This window comes from Biomphalaria glabrata, chromosome 15, assembly GCF_947242115.1.
Source record: "Biomphalaria glabrata chromosome 15, xgBioGlab47.1, whole genome shotgun sequence".
Classification (NCBI taxonomy): Eukaryota; Metazoa; Mollusca; class Gastropoda; family Planorbidae; genus Biomphalaria; species Biomphalaria glabrata.
The window spans coordinates 32,213,503-32,227,502 of record NC_074725.1 but is presented as its reverse complement, the minus strand read 5'-3'; the positions used below and the strand labels follow the sequence as shown (position 1 = coordinate 32,227,502).

At 37.5% G+C, this 14,000-nt stretch overlaps 1 protein-coding gene across 1 annotated transcript in view; it reads right to left on the bottom strand.

Annotated features, from left to right (window-relative positions):
* LOC106053892 (monocarboxylate transporter 12-like) overlaps nucleotides 1–14,000 on the bottom strand; it is a 53,200-nt gene that overhangs the window by 19,770 nt on the left and 19,430 nt on the right. The window contains exons 2-4 of the mRNA XM_056011828.1: nucleotides 5,776–6,029; nucleotides 2,235–2,378; nucleotides 569–712 (exon numbers count right to left, since the gene is read on the bottom strand). Coding sequence (XP_055867803.1) covers nucleotides 569–712; nucleotides 2,235–2,378; nucleotides 5,776–6,004 — 517 coding nt within the window. The 5' untranslated portion in view covers nucleotides 6,005–6,029. The remainder of the gene's footprint in view (nucleotides 1–568; nucleotides 713–2,234; nucleotides 2,379–5,775; nucleotides 6,030–14,000) is intronic.

The following is a 14,000-nucleotide window of genomic DNA, read 5'->3' as shown; positions in this document are numbered from 1 at the left end:
GCTAGGACAAATTTGTACAAATGCTCTTTCTTCCCTAGTTCTATTAGAGCATGGAATGGGTTGCCCGAGTCAGCCATGAAAACCAAGGACTTGGCAGAATTTAAGTTATTGGTTAACTTGCATGACTAGATGCATGACGCGTAGGACGTAACGTCTCTATTATATACGATAAGATAAGAAGTAACGACTGTTTTATATAAGAAAAGAAGTAACGTCTGTATTATATAAGTTAAGAAAAGAAGTAACGTCTGTATCATATAAGATAAGTGACGTCTGTACCGTATATGTATATATATATATATATATATATATATATATATATATATATATATATATATATATATATATATAACATGTTGATAAGTATATAAGATAAGTGACGTCTGTTTTTTTTTTAATATAAGATAAGTGACGTCTGTATTATATAAGATAAGATAAGTGACGTCTGTATTTTATAAGATAAGAAAAGTGACGTCTGTATTATATAAGGTAAGATAAGTGACGCCTGTATTATATAACATAAGATAAGAAGTAACGTCTGTATTATATAAGATAAGAAGTCACTCACCTGTAATCACTCCGTACGTAATGTACAACAAAGAGAAGTGGGGCATGTACGCGGTCAGGATGAAGCCCAGGGCCGTCAGCAGCCCTCCCATGAAGACCACCTTACGACTGTTGAACCTCTGTGCCAACATGTTAGCCGGAAGACCTGACAAAAAACGAAATAATGTTCAAATACACATTTTATAATAAAAACAGTTTTACCGAATAGATTCGTATAATTAGATGTATAGATTTTCATTTTTTAAAAATTTGAGGCAAATCTATGAATAGCAAACTTTTTGGCGTATCCGGAGAAATAGAATGCGGAAGTATTGATAAAATTTGGAATTTTGTATACCATAAAACAATTTTTTTTACAATCAACTTAGGCTGAGTGCTAAAACGCGTGGATTCCAAACCAGATGATCTCGGTTCGAATCTCGGCAAAAACTGGGAGTTTGATTTATGGGATTTTTTTCAGGACGCATCTTAAGAAAACAGAATCTAATGGGTACCAGGCATTAGTTGGGGAAAGTAAAGGCGTTTGGTCGTTGTACTGGTCACATGACAACCAAGTTAACCGTCAGCCATTTATCGCGAGGTCTGCTTTTTCTTGTTTTTTCTTGAGATCAAATTAGAAATCAACATCTAAACTAAAAGTAGATCACATCAACTCTGTTTGAGTGAGGTTCAAATCCCCCTCTTGCAAAAGCCCTGAACTGAAAACCCTGATATTTTGTGTGGTGCATTGTGTCCCCAATCAGTTCAAGAAGTTGTGCCAAGATAAGATAACTGCGGTAGACTTTAGTATAAAAATCTACATTGACCTAGTAACAGTTCTTATATAGGAGACGAGGAATTCTAGAATTGGGCGGTTTTAAAAGGTAACACCAAACGCATGCATATCAAGGAGGTCAGTTGCTCGTTGCGATAGAGACATAGTTGCGTTGTAAACTTAAGCTGCATGGTCGTGTGAAGTGGCTTCAACTGTTGTCATGACGATCCCTTGTTAAAATCTTCCCGCTGCTATAACCTACAGTTTGAAAGGGGTTTTGGTTTTGGCGCAATAAAATGTATACACGTATACACAAATTCTTCTTTAAAAAAGGTCTTCAATCAAGTTTATAATCAAGTCTTCAATCAAGTTCGTAATCAGGTCCTTAATCAAGTCACAATACTTTAATTAAGTCTTTAATCAAGTCATACGTCTTAAATCGTCCATAATCAAGTCTTTAATCAAGTCTTTAATCAAGTCTTTTATCAAGTCACAATACTTTAATTAAGTCTTTAATCAAGTCACAATACTTTAATTGAGTCTTTAATCAAGTCACAATACTTTGATTAAGTCTTTAATCAAGTCACAATACTTTAATTAAGTCTTTAATCAAGTCACAATACTTTAATTAAGTCTTTAATCAAGTCATAAGTCTTTAATCGTCCATAATCAAGTCTTTAATCAAGTCTTTAATCAAGTCTTTAATCAAGTGACAAGTCTGTAATCATGTTTGTAATCAAGTCTTTAATCAAATAACGAGTCTTCAATCCTTAAATCAAGTCTTTAATCAAGCCTTTAATCAAGTTTTTAATTGAGTCTTTAATCAAGTCTTTAATCAAGTCTTAAAGAAAAGCTTCACTTTTATTTCCTCATGGCATACGAAAAATATTCCCCGGTTAATTGGGCGCCTTACCTAGAGCCATCATTAAGGTGAAAGCCATGCCTTGTATGATGCCAAGCTCCTTGGCCTGTACATGGTACTTCTCCTGGAGCTCTACGAAAAGAACGCCAAAAGACTTGATGCCTCCAACCACAAGTACGTGCATCCCGAAGCAAGCTGAAACAAATAGGTCAAAGGTCAAGACGAAAGCTGAAACAAACAGGTCAAAGGTCAAGACGAAAGCTGATCCACAATTAGTATTGAACTAAAAGCAAGTTAGAAACTAGCCCAAATGTCTAGTGTATATAAATAAGTGAAAACAAGCGAGCCTAAATGTCTAGTGTATATAAATAAGTGAAAACAGAAGCGAGCCCAAATGTCTAGTGTATATAAATAAGTGAAAACAGAAGCGAGCCCAAATGTCTAGTATATATAAATATATGAAAACAGAAGAGAGCCCTAATGACTAGTTTATATAAATAAGTGACAACAGAAGCAAGCCCAAATGTCTTAAGTATATAAATAAGTGAAAACAAGCGAGCCCAAATGTCTAGTATATATAAATAAGTGAAAACAGAAGCGAGCCTAAATGTCTAGTGTATATAAATAAGTGAAAATAGAAGCGAGCCCAAATGTCTAGTGTATATAAAGAAGTGAAAACAGAAGCAAGCCTAAATGTCCAGTGTATATAAATAAGTGAAAACAGAAGTGAGCCCTAATGTCTAGTGTACATAAATAAGTGAAAACAGAAGCAAGCCTAAATGTCCAGTGTATATAAATAAGTGAAAACAAGCGAGCCTAAATGTCTAGTGTATATAAATAAGTGAAAACAGAAGCGAGCCCAAATGTCTAGTGTATATAAAGAAGTGAAAACAGAAGCAAGCCCAAATGTCTTAAGTATATAAATAAGTGAAAACAGAAGCGAGCCTAAATGTCTAGTGTATATAAATAAGTGAAAACAAAAGCGAGTCCAAATGTCTAGTGTATATAAATAAGTGAAAACAAGCGAGCCTAAATGTCTAGTGTATATAAATAAGTGAAAACAGAAGCGAGTCCAAATGTCTAGTGTATATAAATAAGTGAAAACAAGCGAGCCTAAATGTCTAGTGTATATAAATAAGTGAAAACAGAAGCGAGTCCAAATGTCTAGTGTATATAAATTAGTGAAAACAAGCGAGCCTAAATGTCTAGTGTATATAAATAAGTGAAAACAGAAGCAAGCCCAAATGTCTAGTGTATATAAATAAGTGAAAACAGAAGCGAGCCTAAATTTCTAGTGTATATAAATAAGTGAAAACAGAAGCAAGCCCAAATGTCCAGTGTATATAAATAAGTGAAAACAAGCGAGCCTAAATGTTTAGTGTTATAAATAAGTGAAAACAGAAGCAAGCCCAAATGTCTAGTGTATATAAATAAGTGAAAACAAGCGAGCCTAAATGTCTAGTGTATATAAATAAGTGAAAACAGAAGCGAGCCCAAATGTCTAGTGTATATAAAGAAGTGAAAACAGAAGCAAGCCCAAATGTCTTAAGTATATAAATAAGTGAAAACAAGCGAGCCTAAATGTCTAGTGTATATAAAGAAGTGAAAACAGAAGCAAGCCCAAATGTCTTAAGTATATAAATAAGTGAAAACAGAAGCGAGCCTAAATGTCTAGTGTATATAAATAAGTGAAAACAAAAGCGAGTCCAAATGTCTAGTGTATATAAATAAGTGAAAACAAGCGAGCCTAAATGTCTAGTGTATATAAATAAGTGAAAACAGAAGCGAGTCCAAATGTCTAGTGTATATAAATTAGTGAAAACAAGCGAGCCTAAATGTCTAGTGTATATAAATAAGTGAAAACAGAAGCAAGCCCAAATGTCTAGTGTATATAAATAAGTGAAAACAGAAGCGAGCCTAAATTTCTAGTGTATATAAATAAGTGAAAACAGAAGCAAGCCCAAATGTCCAGTGTATATAAATAAGTGAAAACAAGCGAGTCTAAATGTTTAGTGTTATAAATAAGTGAAAACAGAAGCAAGCCCAAATGTCTAGTGTATATAAATAAGTGAAAACAAGCGAGCCTAAATGTCTAGTGTATATAAATAAGTGAAAACAGAAGCGAGCCCAAATGTCTAGTGTATATAAAGAAGTGAAAACAGAAGCAAGCCCAAATGTCTTAAGTATCTAAATAAGTGAAAACAAAAGCGAGTCCAAATGTTTAGTGTATATAAATAAGTGAAAACAGAAGCGAGTCCAAATGTCTAGTGTATATAAATAAGTGAAAACAAACGAGCCTAAATGTCTAGTGTATATAAATAAGTGAAAACAGAAGCAAGCCCAAATGTCTAGTGTATATAAATAAGTGAAAACAGAAGCGAGCCTAAATTTCTAGTGTATATAAATAAGTGAAAACAGAAGTGAGCCCTAATGTCTAGTGTACATAAATAAGTGAAAACAGAAGCAAGTCCAAATGTCTAGTGTATATAAATAAGTGAAAACAGAATCGAGCTCAAAAGCCTGTTATACATAAACTAGTGAAGAGTCTAATAAGATCGTTTGCAGTTTATAACAAAGCTATGCGGTTATTAAAATGGATATTAATACTGAAGAGCAGCGGTTCTCAACCATTTATGCTCGGCGACCCCTTTTTACAACCCCCCATTCTGCTACGCCCCCCCGACACCCACATACAGCAATAGAAGAGTAGGCAAAAACAATCCATATTTTCAATGGTCTTAAGCGACCCCTGGCAAATGGTCAATCGACCCCCAAAGGGGGTCGCGATCCACAGGTTGAGAACCCCTGCTGTAGAGCGTGTCTCCCGTTCTCTCCTACTCCTATGTTAGTCTCAGTGCTCTCTGAAGCAATCTTTTTTTTTTTTTTTTTTTTTGCGGACAGTGGGAGGGAGGGGTATCTGCTCTAAGGCTCCCGTGCAGTGGCGTAGCTATGGTGGGGGAATGGGGGAGGGGGAAGAATTTGAAAATACCCCTCGAGGGGAGGGGCTTCCAAATGAGTTTTTGAGATGTGTTTCCCTTACATATTAAATATTACGCCATTATCTCATGTCATGATGTCGAATGTGAAAATGCAGGGGCGCCTAAAGGGGTCAAGCCCCCCCCCCGGCCCCAAATGATAACAAATTCCAAGCTACGCCACTGCTTTTTAACTCTCAGTAGATGCAACTCAGCTCCAGTCAAATTGCAATTAAAATTGCTGATTAACATCGGGATTCAAACTCTAGCCTTCTAGTTAGGGTAGCTAAGCGTTTCTTTTCCCACTCAGTCACACATCCAACATTTTGTAAGGAGGGTTTGGCATAGTAAAAGCGTTAATCTTAATGACTTTGATCTGTGGCATAGCTAGGGGGGAGGGGAGAATTTGAAAATCCCACCGGGCCCCCACTTAAAGGGTCCCCCACTTAAAGGGGGCCCCCAAATTAGTATTTTTTACAAAAAAAATTAAATATTACGCAAAATGCAGGGGCCCCCATGAGGTCCAGCCCACCGGGCACCCAAATGATGGCGAATTCCTAGCCACGCCCCTGACTTTGATGTTTGAGTTATCCGCCACTGCTGTAAGTCATTCCTACCTACAACGATGACCCAAGCCCATCCTCTGTCAATCGGGATGCCGTAGGGGTTGTCCTCTCTCTTGGGCTGGACCTTCACGTCCAGCCCGTTGGCGTTTTTGTCCACTCGAATGCTTCCGTTGACCCCGTTCGGTACCTTCAGGAGCGCTTTGTCCTGATCCGCCATCTTGTCTTGATTCTCTGTGGTCATTTCAGTCGCTTGCCGGCGTGACCGGGCAGCTTGACTCATCTAGGTACCCACGTCTGTAGGCACTCTGCGATTAAACAAATCAAGCAATAGAACAAAAAAAAAAACTTTTTAAAAACAAAGCTTTTTTAAAGGAATGAACCGGTAATTGCTACTATTTACTGAAAATAACAGGGTTTATCTTCCTTTCTGCTTTATAAAATAAAATAAATAAATTATTTATTGAATGATTAACTTATTGGTTAATTTTTTTGGATTGATTCATGTATTGTCATCGACTATGAATAATTATGCAAAATTTTAACTTGATCCGAGAATGGGAAGTGGGAGAAATACATACATAACGAAAGCAATAGGAGATTAAATCCATATATACATTCAGATCTCTATTTGAGTAGCATTTATTTCCCGTATTTCGATATTAAACCAAATAATAAGTCAAGAACGATTTATTAACTGATTATTTTTTTTTATTGATTTATGTCTTGTCATGATCTATGAACAATTGTGCAAAGTTTTAACTTAATTCGAGAATGGGAAATGGGAGAAAAAAACACGTTCAAACTTTTCACGAGACAGACAGACAGACATACAGACAGAGTGAGATGATATAAGCTTTGCAAAAAGAGATATACTCAAAAGAAAATTAAGTGCATAAATACCCTATATATTGCTATAACCCTAGTGGCGGACTGAAAGGGTTAATGTTTGGGCGGCCTACTGACACACGTGATTCAGGCCAATCACACAGGTCAAGGGCTGGTGAACAAGGGACATTACTGCTAATGCAGGCAATATGACCAATGTTATGGTCATGTGAGCACAAAGCCTTTACAGACCCAGAGACAGTGTGTTAGAAAGGACAGTAGAGTCCAGGACAGCAAGCAGTAAGGACTGTGTGCTAGAAAGTGAGTCCTCGAAAATGTAGCTGTACGAGCTAGAGCGTGACCTCCGTGTAAGTCGAAGGCGCCGGCTAGAGAGACTTATCTTATTTAATACAGACGTTACTTCAAAAAGGAAGATGATTACGTCCTACGCGTCATGCATTTAGCCATGCATATTAACCAATGTCACTGGTTTTCCTGGCTAGCTCAGGCAACCCATTCCATGCTCTAATAGCACTAGGGAAGAAGGAGTATTTGTACAAATTTGTCCTAGCATATGGGACGAGGAATGTGCCTTTATCTTTGTGTCTTTCAGAGTATTTTATTAAACTTATTGAGACTTGTAGTGATTAGTTAGGCAGTTCTGTAGTAAAGAAAAGCATTTGAAGTTAGTGTCGCCAATTGTGTTTATTGGCTGTTGTTGATGTAATGGTAACTAAACCGCCACATTGTTTATTGAAGCTCTTGTTGTCAAGTTATTGATGTTTTAGATGTGTTGTGTTGTGTTTAGCAGTGTTTACAGAAGGCCCGATTAGGAGAGAGAACGTAACATTATACTTTCAATGGAAACAAATTAAACACGCGACGAAAATATTAACAATATGTTACTGTCCAGTGAACCAATTGTCGTGAACCACTAATTGTGAACCAATGGTCGGTGAACCAGTAAAGTAAATAATATTTTTTTTAAGGCCTCAACTTACACTGAGGGAGAGGTGCGGGAGAAATAACGTGTAAAATTATTTAAGGGGACAAAACCCTACATATTTATCCATATCTGTGAATACTGAAGGTTCAATTTTCCTTGTTGGTATCATGCAAAATAATTAATTAGCAGTAATTAATTAATTAATTTTTAATTAATGATTCATGCTTTGTCTATGCCAATGAATAATTGTGCAAAAGTTTTAACTTGATCCGAGAATGTGTGTGTAGGAGAAATAACGTGTACAATCTTTTTACGTGACGGACAGACAGACAAGAATGAGTTGATATAAGCTTGGTAACTAGAGATAATTTTATCTACCACCAAAATTTCATTCCACCAAAATTGAATTTAAATAATCATAGACATTAACTCTAGCAACATAAAAGAATGGACGGGCCTGCTATTGAAAGAGGTTCTAAGGTAGAAGACAGAGAGGAATGGAGAAAGACGGTCGACAAATCTTGCATGATGCCCCAACGGTCCAACAGACTAAGGGATAGGTAAAGGTAATAGATGTTGTCAGTTTTTATTATTTTCTAATTGTTCTGTCCTTGAAACTGCTAAGCGTACACTTATCCACTCCTCATTATAAGATGCTTATCATTGTTAGCCTTTTTTTCTTTTAAGCTCCCAGCGATATGAGAATCAATAGGGCACAGATTATCAATGCGGCGGGTACACAGTAAGTAGCCTCCCCCTTGCCCAGCCCAGACATCGAGTTATTTCCCCTCAACATGCCATATCTTCGCAAGACGTCTGCGTCGCCCGGATAGAGCTCAGACACGAATGTTCCAGAACGCAACGGTAAATTACTGTGTCTGCGTGTTGCAGACGTCCTCTCACCGGAAGTCCTTCGTGCCCTGGACAAAGAACTATCCACAGTAAACCAATCATACACTTTTGGTAGCAATACCATTTGAAAAAAAGGACACAAAAAAAGTTGTCCAACTTCATTTAAATAAATAGGGAGTGTTGAATATAGATTATTCTGTAATTATTATTCACCACATGTATCACTCTCCCTTCTCTGGAGATTAGAAATCTTGTACTTCTGCTTAGCAGACGACAGAGAACTCTAAGACGCAGTTTTCGGTGACTTTAGTAAATGAGCGTACTTATTCAGGACAAAAAAATAACTAGGCATAGGAATCGGCATACAAATGTTTTGATTTACCTTGCCTTCTGTTCTACTTCTAATTTTACAATACCTCTATTCAACTCATAACTTCGTCGAAACTTCTGGGTAGGAAAAACGGTCTAGGTGGACACGGATAATATAATAATAATAAGAAGAAGAAGAAGAAAAACAAAGAAAATATGGGAACCTAGGCTTGGAGATTAAGCGTCTATGGAAATTGTCCAAAATAACAATATACCCAATTGTCATATCAACCGAGGGGATGATAACAACTGACCTCACAGACACCTTCAAGGCCCTTAACATTCCTAGGAACATCTTCGTTGCCTGTCAGAGGGCGGTACTGCTGCAGACCTGCCACATCACCAGAAAATTCCTGAGTGGAAACTGTTAAAGGGACTACGATGAATTTTTTTTCTCTTTAGCGAAACTCGACCCTGGCATCGCCAGAGAATGACTACTCGTTAATTTATAACATAATAATAATAATAGTTTTTATATAGCACTACTTTTAAGCTTATAGCTTGCTCAGAGCGCTATGGTCCAATCTCATTTGTGGACCAGTGGGGGGGGGAAGGGGGCATCTGGGAGAGGATTTTCCGTTTAGGCCCCCTTTATAGGTAGTCAAGCCAAGTTCAAGTTTACTTAGCCTCACGACCACGCATCCACGGAGCTCGAAAACGGCTCAAACGATTTTACTAGAAATTTGACAGTCGATGTATATCGTTGGGAAAAGAATTACTAGCTCGTTGGCCACACTGAAAAAAAATATCTAATTTTTCAAAATTAAAAAAAAAAAAAAAAGAAATTTAAACTTGGCTAGAGAACGAGAAATATATTTACTTTAAATGGACTATATGTCTTTCGGTCTTTCCGCATTAGTTGAAGAATTTAATAAATTTGTGCGCATCGTCTTCCAAGTCTAGATCTAAAAGGCCTATCATTGGAATATTGTACAGTGTAGTAGATCTATACATTATTAACCAGGATTCTTTCTCATGTGTGTGTGTGTGTGTCATGGAGTGTGTGTGTGTGTGTGTTATGGAGTGTGTGTGTGTGTGTGTCATGGAGTGTGTGTGTTATGGAGTGTGTGTGTGTTATGGGGTGTGTGTGTGTGTGTGTGTCATGGAGTGTGTGTGTGTGTGTTATGGAGTGTGTGTGTGTGTTATTGAGTGTGTGTAAGTGTGTGTGTTATGGAGTGTGTGTGTGTGTTATGGAGTGTGTGTGTGTTTATATGGTGACGAGGGGAAGAGGTTAGCGATTGGTTTGCGGATGATGCAACATAGGTGGCATTGTCGTCAGCGGTCTTAATTAGGACAGACGACCCCAGAACGTGAGACTGAAAGGTTGAGTCTCTGTAGTGAGTTACATTTTGTTAAAAGATATTATTACTATTTATTTTTATCTCATGTCAACCTGATTTTATCTATAGTTTAATAAAAGTTACATTTTGTTTCTTTCACAAAAGGAAGTTATTCAAGTTTTTTAGAAGTTTTATTAGTCAAGATATATTACGCCTACAGCTGTTTAGATGTCTACCAGCAGTTTGGTCCTACAAGTCAACGACCGTCAACAGCAAAGGGGATTGGGGAGGGGTACAAAAATGTTCCCAATCTTTTTAAATCTAACATTCATTAACTCTTTCTCTCCGTAATTATTTACCACATTCTGTTGGAATCAACGTTGGTATCGTCTGTTAGGAGAGAAAGGGTTAATTATTAGGAGGGGAGAAAAAAGTCGCTCTATAAGTTGTAACAGGGAGAGTTTTTAATGATTTTCTTGTTACGAATCTGTTTGATAAAACCTTCGTCTCGATGCATAATGATTGTATCAGATTCCGCAAAAAAAAAAAAAAAAACTCGCATGAGAAGGTACAAGATACATAAAACATTTATCTTATCTTATACATTACGTTTCTCTTATAAGAGAAAAAAGATATAGAAGAACAAATGGGGGGGGGGGGGATAATTTTACAGTCTCAAAATGATTGCGTGGAAGAGATTAGGAGAAAATAAATCTTGGAGAATATTTATGTAGCTTCTTACTGCACGACTTAAGGTTCTTAATAACTCACACTTCTGCGTGTAGGGAGTAGGATTGAAATATAGATAATAAGCAAAGTAGACTTTCAAAAATAAAACAGACTTTAGACTATAAAACAGACTATAGACTTTAAAAACAGACTTTAAAAACAGACTTTAGGGTCTTAACCTATACACAGTTCCAAATTATAAAAAAAAAAAGACTTTGGACTGTAAAACAGACTTTAGACTATAAAATAGATTTGTCCTCTATTGTCAAGTTTTGTCCTCTTTTTGTCCTCCTTTTTCAAGCTTTGTCCTCCTTTCAAACATATCTTGTCAAGCGTTGTCTTCTATCCTCCTTTTCTTTTTCACCAAGCTTCGTCCTCTTTTCGTCCTCTTGTGTAAAACTTTGTCCTCCTTTTTGTCCTCTTTTGTAAAAACTTTGTCCTCCATTTTTGTCCTCTTCTGGGTGTGCAGGTATCTGGTAATCTATTTGTTACCGTAGTTGATTGTGTTAAGCGGAGAGTTCCACTCTACCAGGCCATAGGTTTTTTGTCTGAATAAGAAAACTCTTTAAACAAAGAGATGAAAGAGAACAAAGAGATCTTTCGAGTCTGCTGTCAAAAATTCTGGTAAAACCCCGATTCTCGCCATACTTTATTCATCTCTTTCAAAAGTCAGACTAAAAAGCATGAAATAGATCTGACTCTTGAAAATCTCAGGGATTTTGATGGCAATCGAAAAATAATGAACAGCAGGGCTAGATGTTGAAAAATTTTTGCATGAAAACTATTTGTTTTGTTTATATATATAATATAAAGACATTCTTAGCAAAGGGGCGTAATCAATAAACATGTTTTTTGCAAAAGTAGTTACCGTAAGTTTAAATAAATAGGAAACATCTTAAAAACAACTGATATGTCAAAAGTATAAGAAACAAAACATATTTAGTTCAATCAAAGGTTATTGTACATTTCATTGCAACTAGCAGGCATATAGTTAACTGATATTTTTTTAAAGTTCTTACAACACTTTCAAAACAATCAAATGTAAAATATATACCTGTCAATAGTACAATTTGTATTGTGAACATTGTTGTACCATAAATTGCTAATCGCCAATCTATAAATTCGCGATGGTTTGCTTATTTAGTAATCTGTCAGCACCAAAGTTTCACTAATGGTGTAGCACCAACGTTTCACTAATGGTGTCTAATGACTCTAATCGAACCTATCCGATATTGCCACATTACAGCAGCCCCCCCCCCCCCCTAGCCCTAGGCCACCTCCAGTTTCTCGGTAGCCCCATTGCTCTAAGCAAAAGCCTCAATGTTATCTGACACCGTGTTTGGTAACCTCGGCCTGCTGGCATCATAAGCCTTCCACACATGTAACACAGGCAGCATCTCAGCAAACAAAAAGATCCGAACCCAATCCTTTGGGTAATCATTCTGTACAGTGGGAAGAAGCCACCAGGGCCGGACGGCAGTGCCGATTCTTTTTCTTAAGTAAATTTTAAAATGCTATTCATGTAAATCCACTTGGGAGTTGGGTAGCTGAGTGACAAAATGCTTGGCTCCCGAACCAAAGGGTTTAAGGTTCGAGTCCTGGTGAAGACTAGGATTTTTAAATTTTGGCATAGCTAGGGCACTTCTAAGAAAAGAGACAGTAAGGCAAAGATACAGGCTGACAGAAAGACCGAAAAGCAAAAGACGAAGAGAGAGAGAGAAAGAAAGACATAGACATGGAGAGAAACAGAAAGACATAGACACTGAGTGACAGACAGACAAAGACACTGAGTGACAGAAAGACAAAGACATGGAGAGAGACACACAAAGACAAAGATATGGAGAGAGAGAGACACACACACACAAAGACAAAGACTTGGAGACACACACACACAAAGACAATGACATGGAGAGAGAGACACACAAAGACAAAGACATGGAGAGAGACACACACAAAGGCATGGAGAGAGAGACACACACAAAGACATGGAGAGAGGGACACACAAAGACAAAGATATGGAGAGAGAGACACACAGAAAGACAAAGACTTGGAGAGAGACACACACAAAGACAATGACATGTAGAGAAAGACACACAAAAACAAAGACATAGAGAGGGAGACACACAAAAAGACATGGAGAGGGAGACACACAAAGACAAAGACATGGAGAGAGAGACACAAAAACAAAGACATGGAGAGAGACACACAAAGACAAAAACATGGAGAGTGACACACACAAAGACAAAAACATGGAGAGTGACACACACAAAGACAAAAACATGGAGAGTGACACACAAAGACAAAAACATGGAGAGTGAGACACACAAAGACAATGACATGTAGAGAAAGACACACAAAGACAAAGACATGGAGAGAGAGACACGCAAAAACAAAGACATGGAGAGGGAGACACACAAAAAGACATGTAGAGAGACACACAAAAACAAAGACATGGAGAGAGAGACACACAAAGACATGGAGAGAGGGACACACAAAGACAAGGACATGGAGAGAGAGACACGCAAAAACAAAGACATGGAGAGAGACACACAAAGACAAAAACATGGAGAGTGAGACACACAAAGACAAGGACATGGAGAGAGACACACAAAGACAAAGACATGGAGAGAGAGACACGCAAAAACAAAGACATGGAGAGGGAGACACACAAAAAGACATGGAGAGAGACACACAAAAACAAAGATATGGAGAGAGACACACAAAGACATGGACATGGAGAGAGAGACACACAAAGACATGAAGAGAGAGACACACAAAGACAAGGACATGGAGAGAGACACACAAAAACAAAAACATGGAGAGAGAGACACACAAAGATAAAGACATGGAGAGAGAGACACACAAAAACAAAGACATGGAGAGAGAGACACACAAAAACAAAGACATGGAGAGTGAGACACACAAAGACAAAGACATGGAGAGAGAGACACACAAAAACAAAGACATGGAGAGTGAGACACACAAAGACAAAGACATGGAGAGAGAGACACACAAAAACAAAGACATGGAGAGTGAGACACACAAAGACAAAGACATGGAGAGAGAGACACACAAAAACAAAGACATGGAGAGAGAGACACACAAAGACAAAGACATGGAGAGTGAGACACACAAAAACAAAGACATGGAGAGTGAGACACACAAAAACAAAGACATGGAGAGAGAGACACACAAAAACAAAGACATGGAGAGTGAGACACACAAAAACAAAGACATGGAGAGAGAGACACACAAAAACAAAGACATGGAGAGAG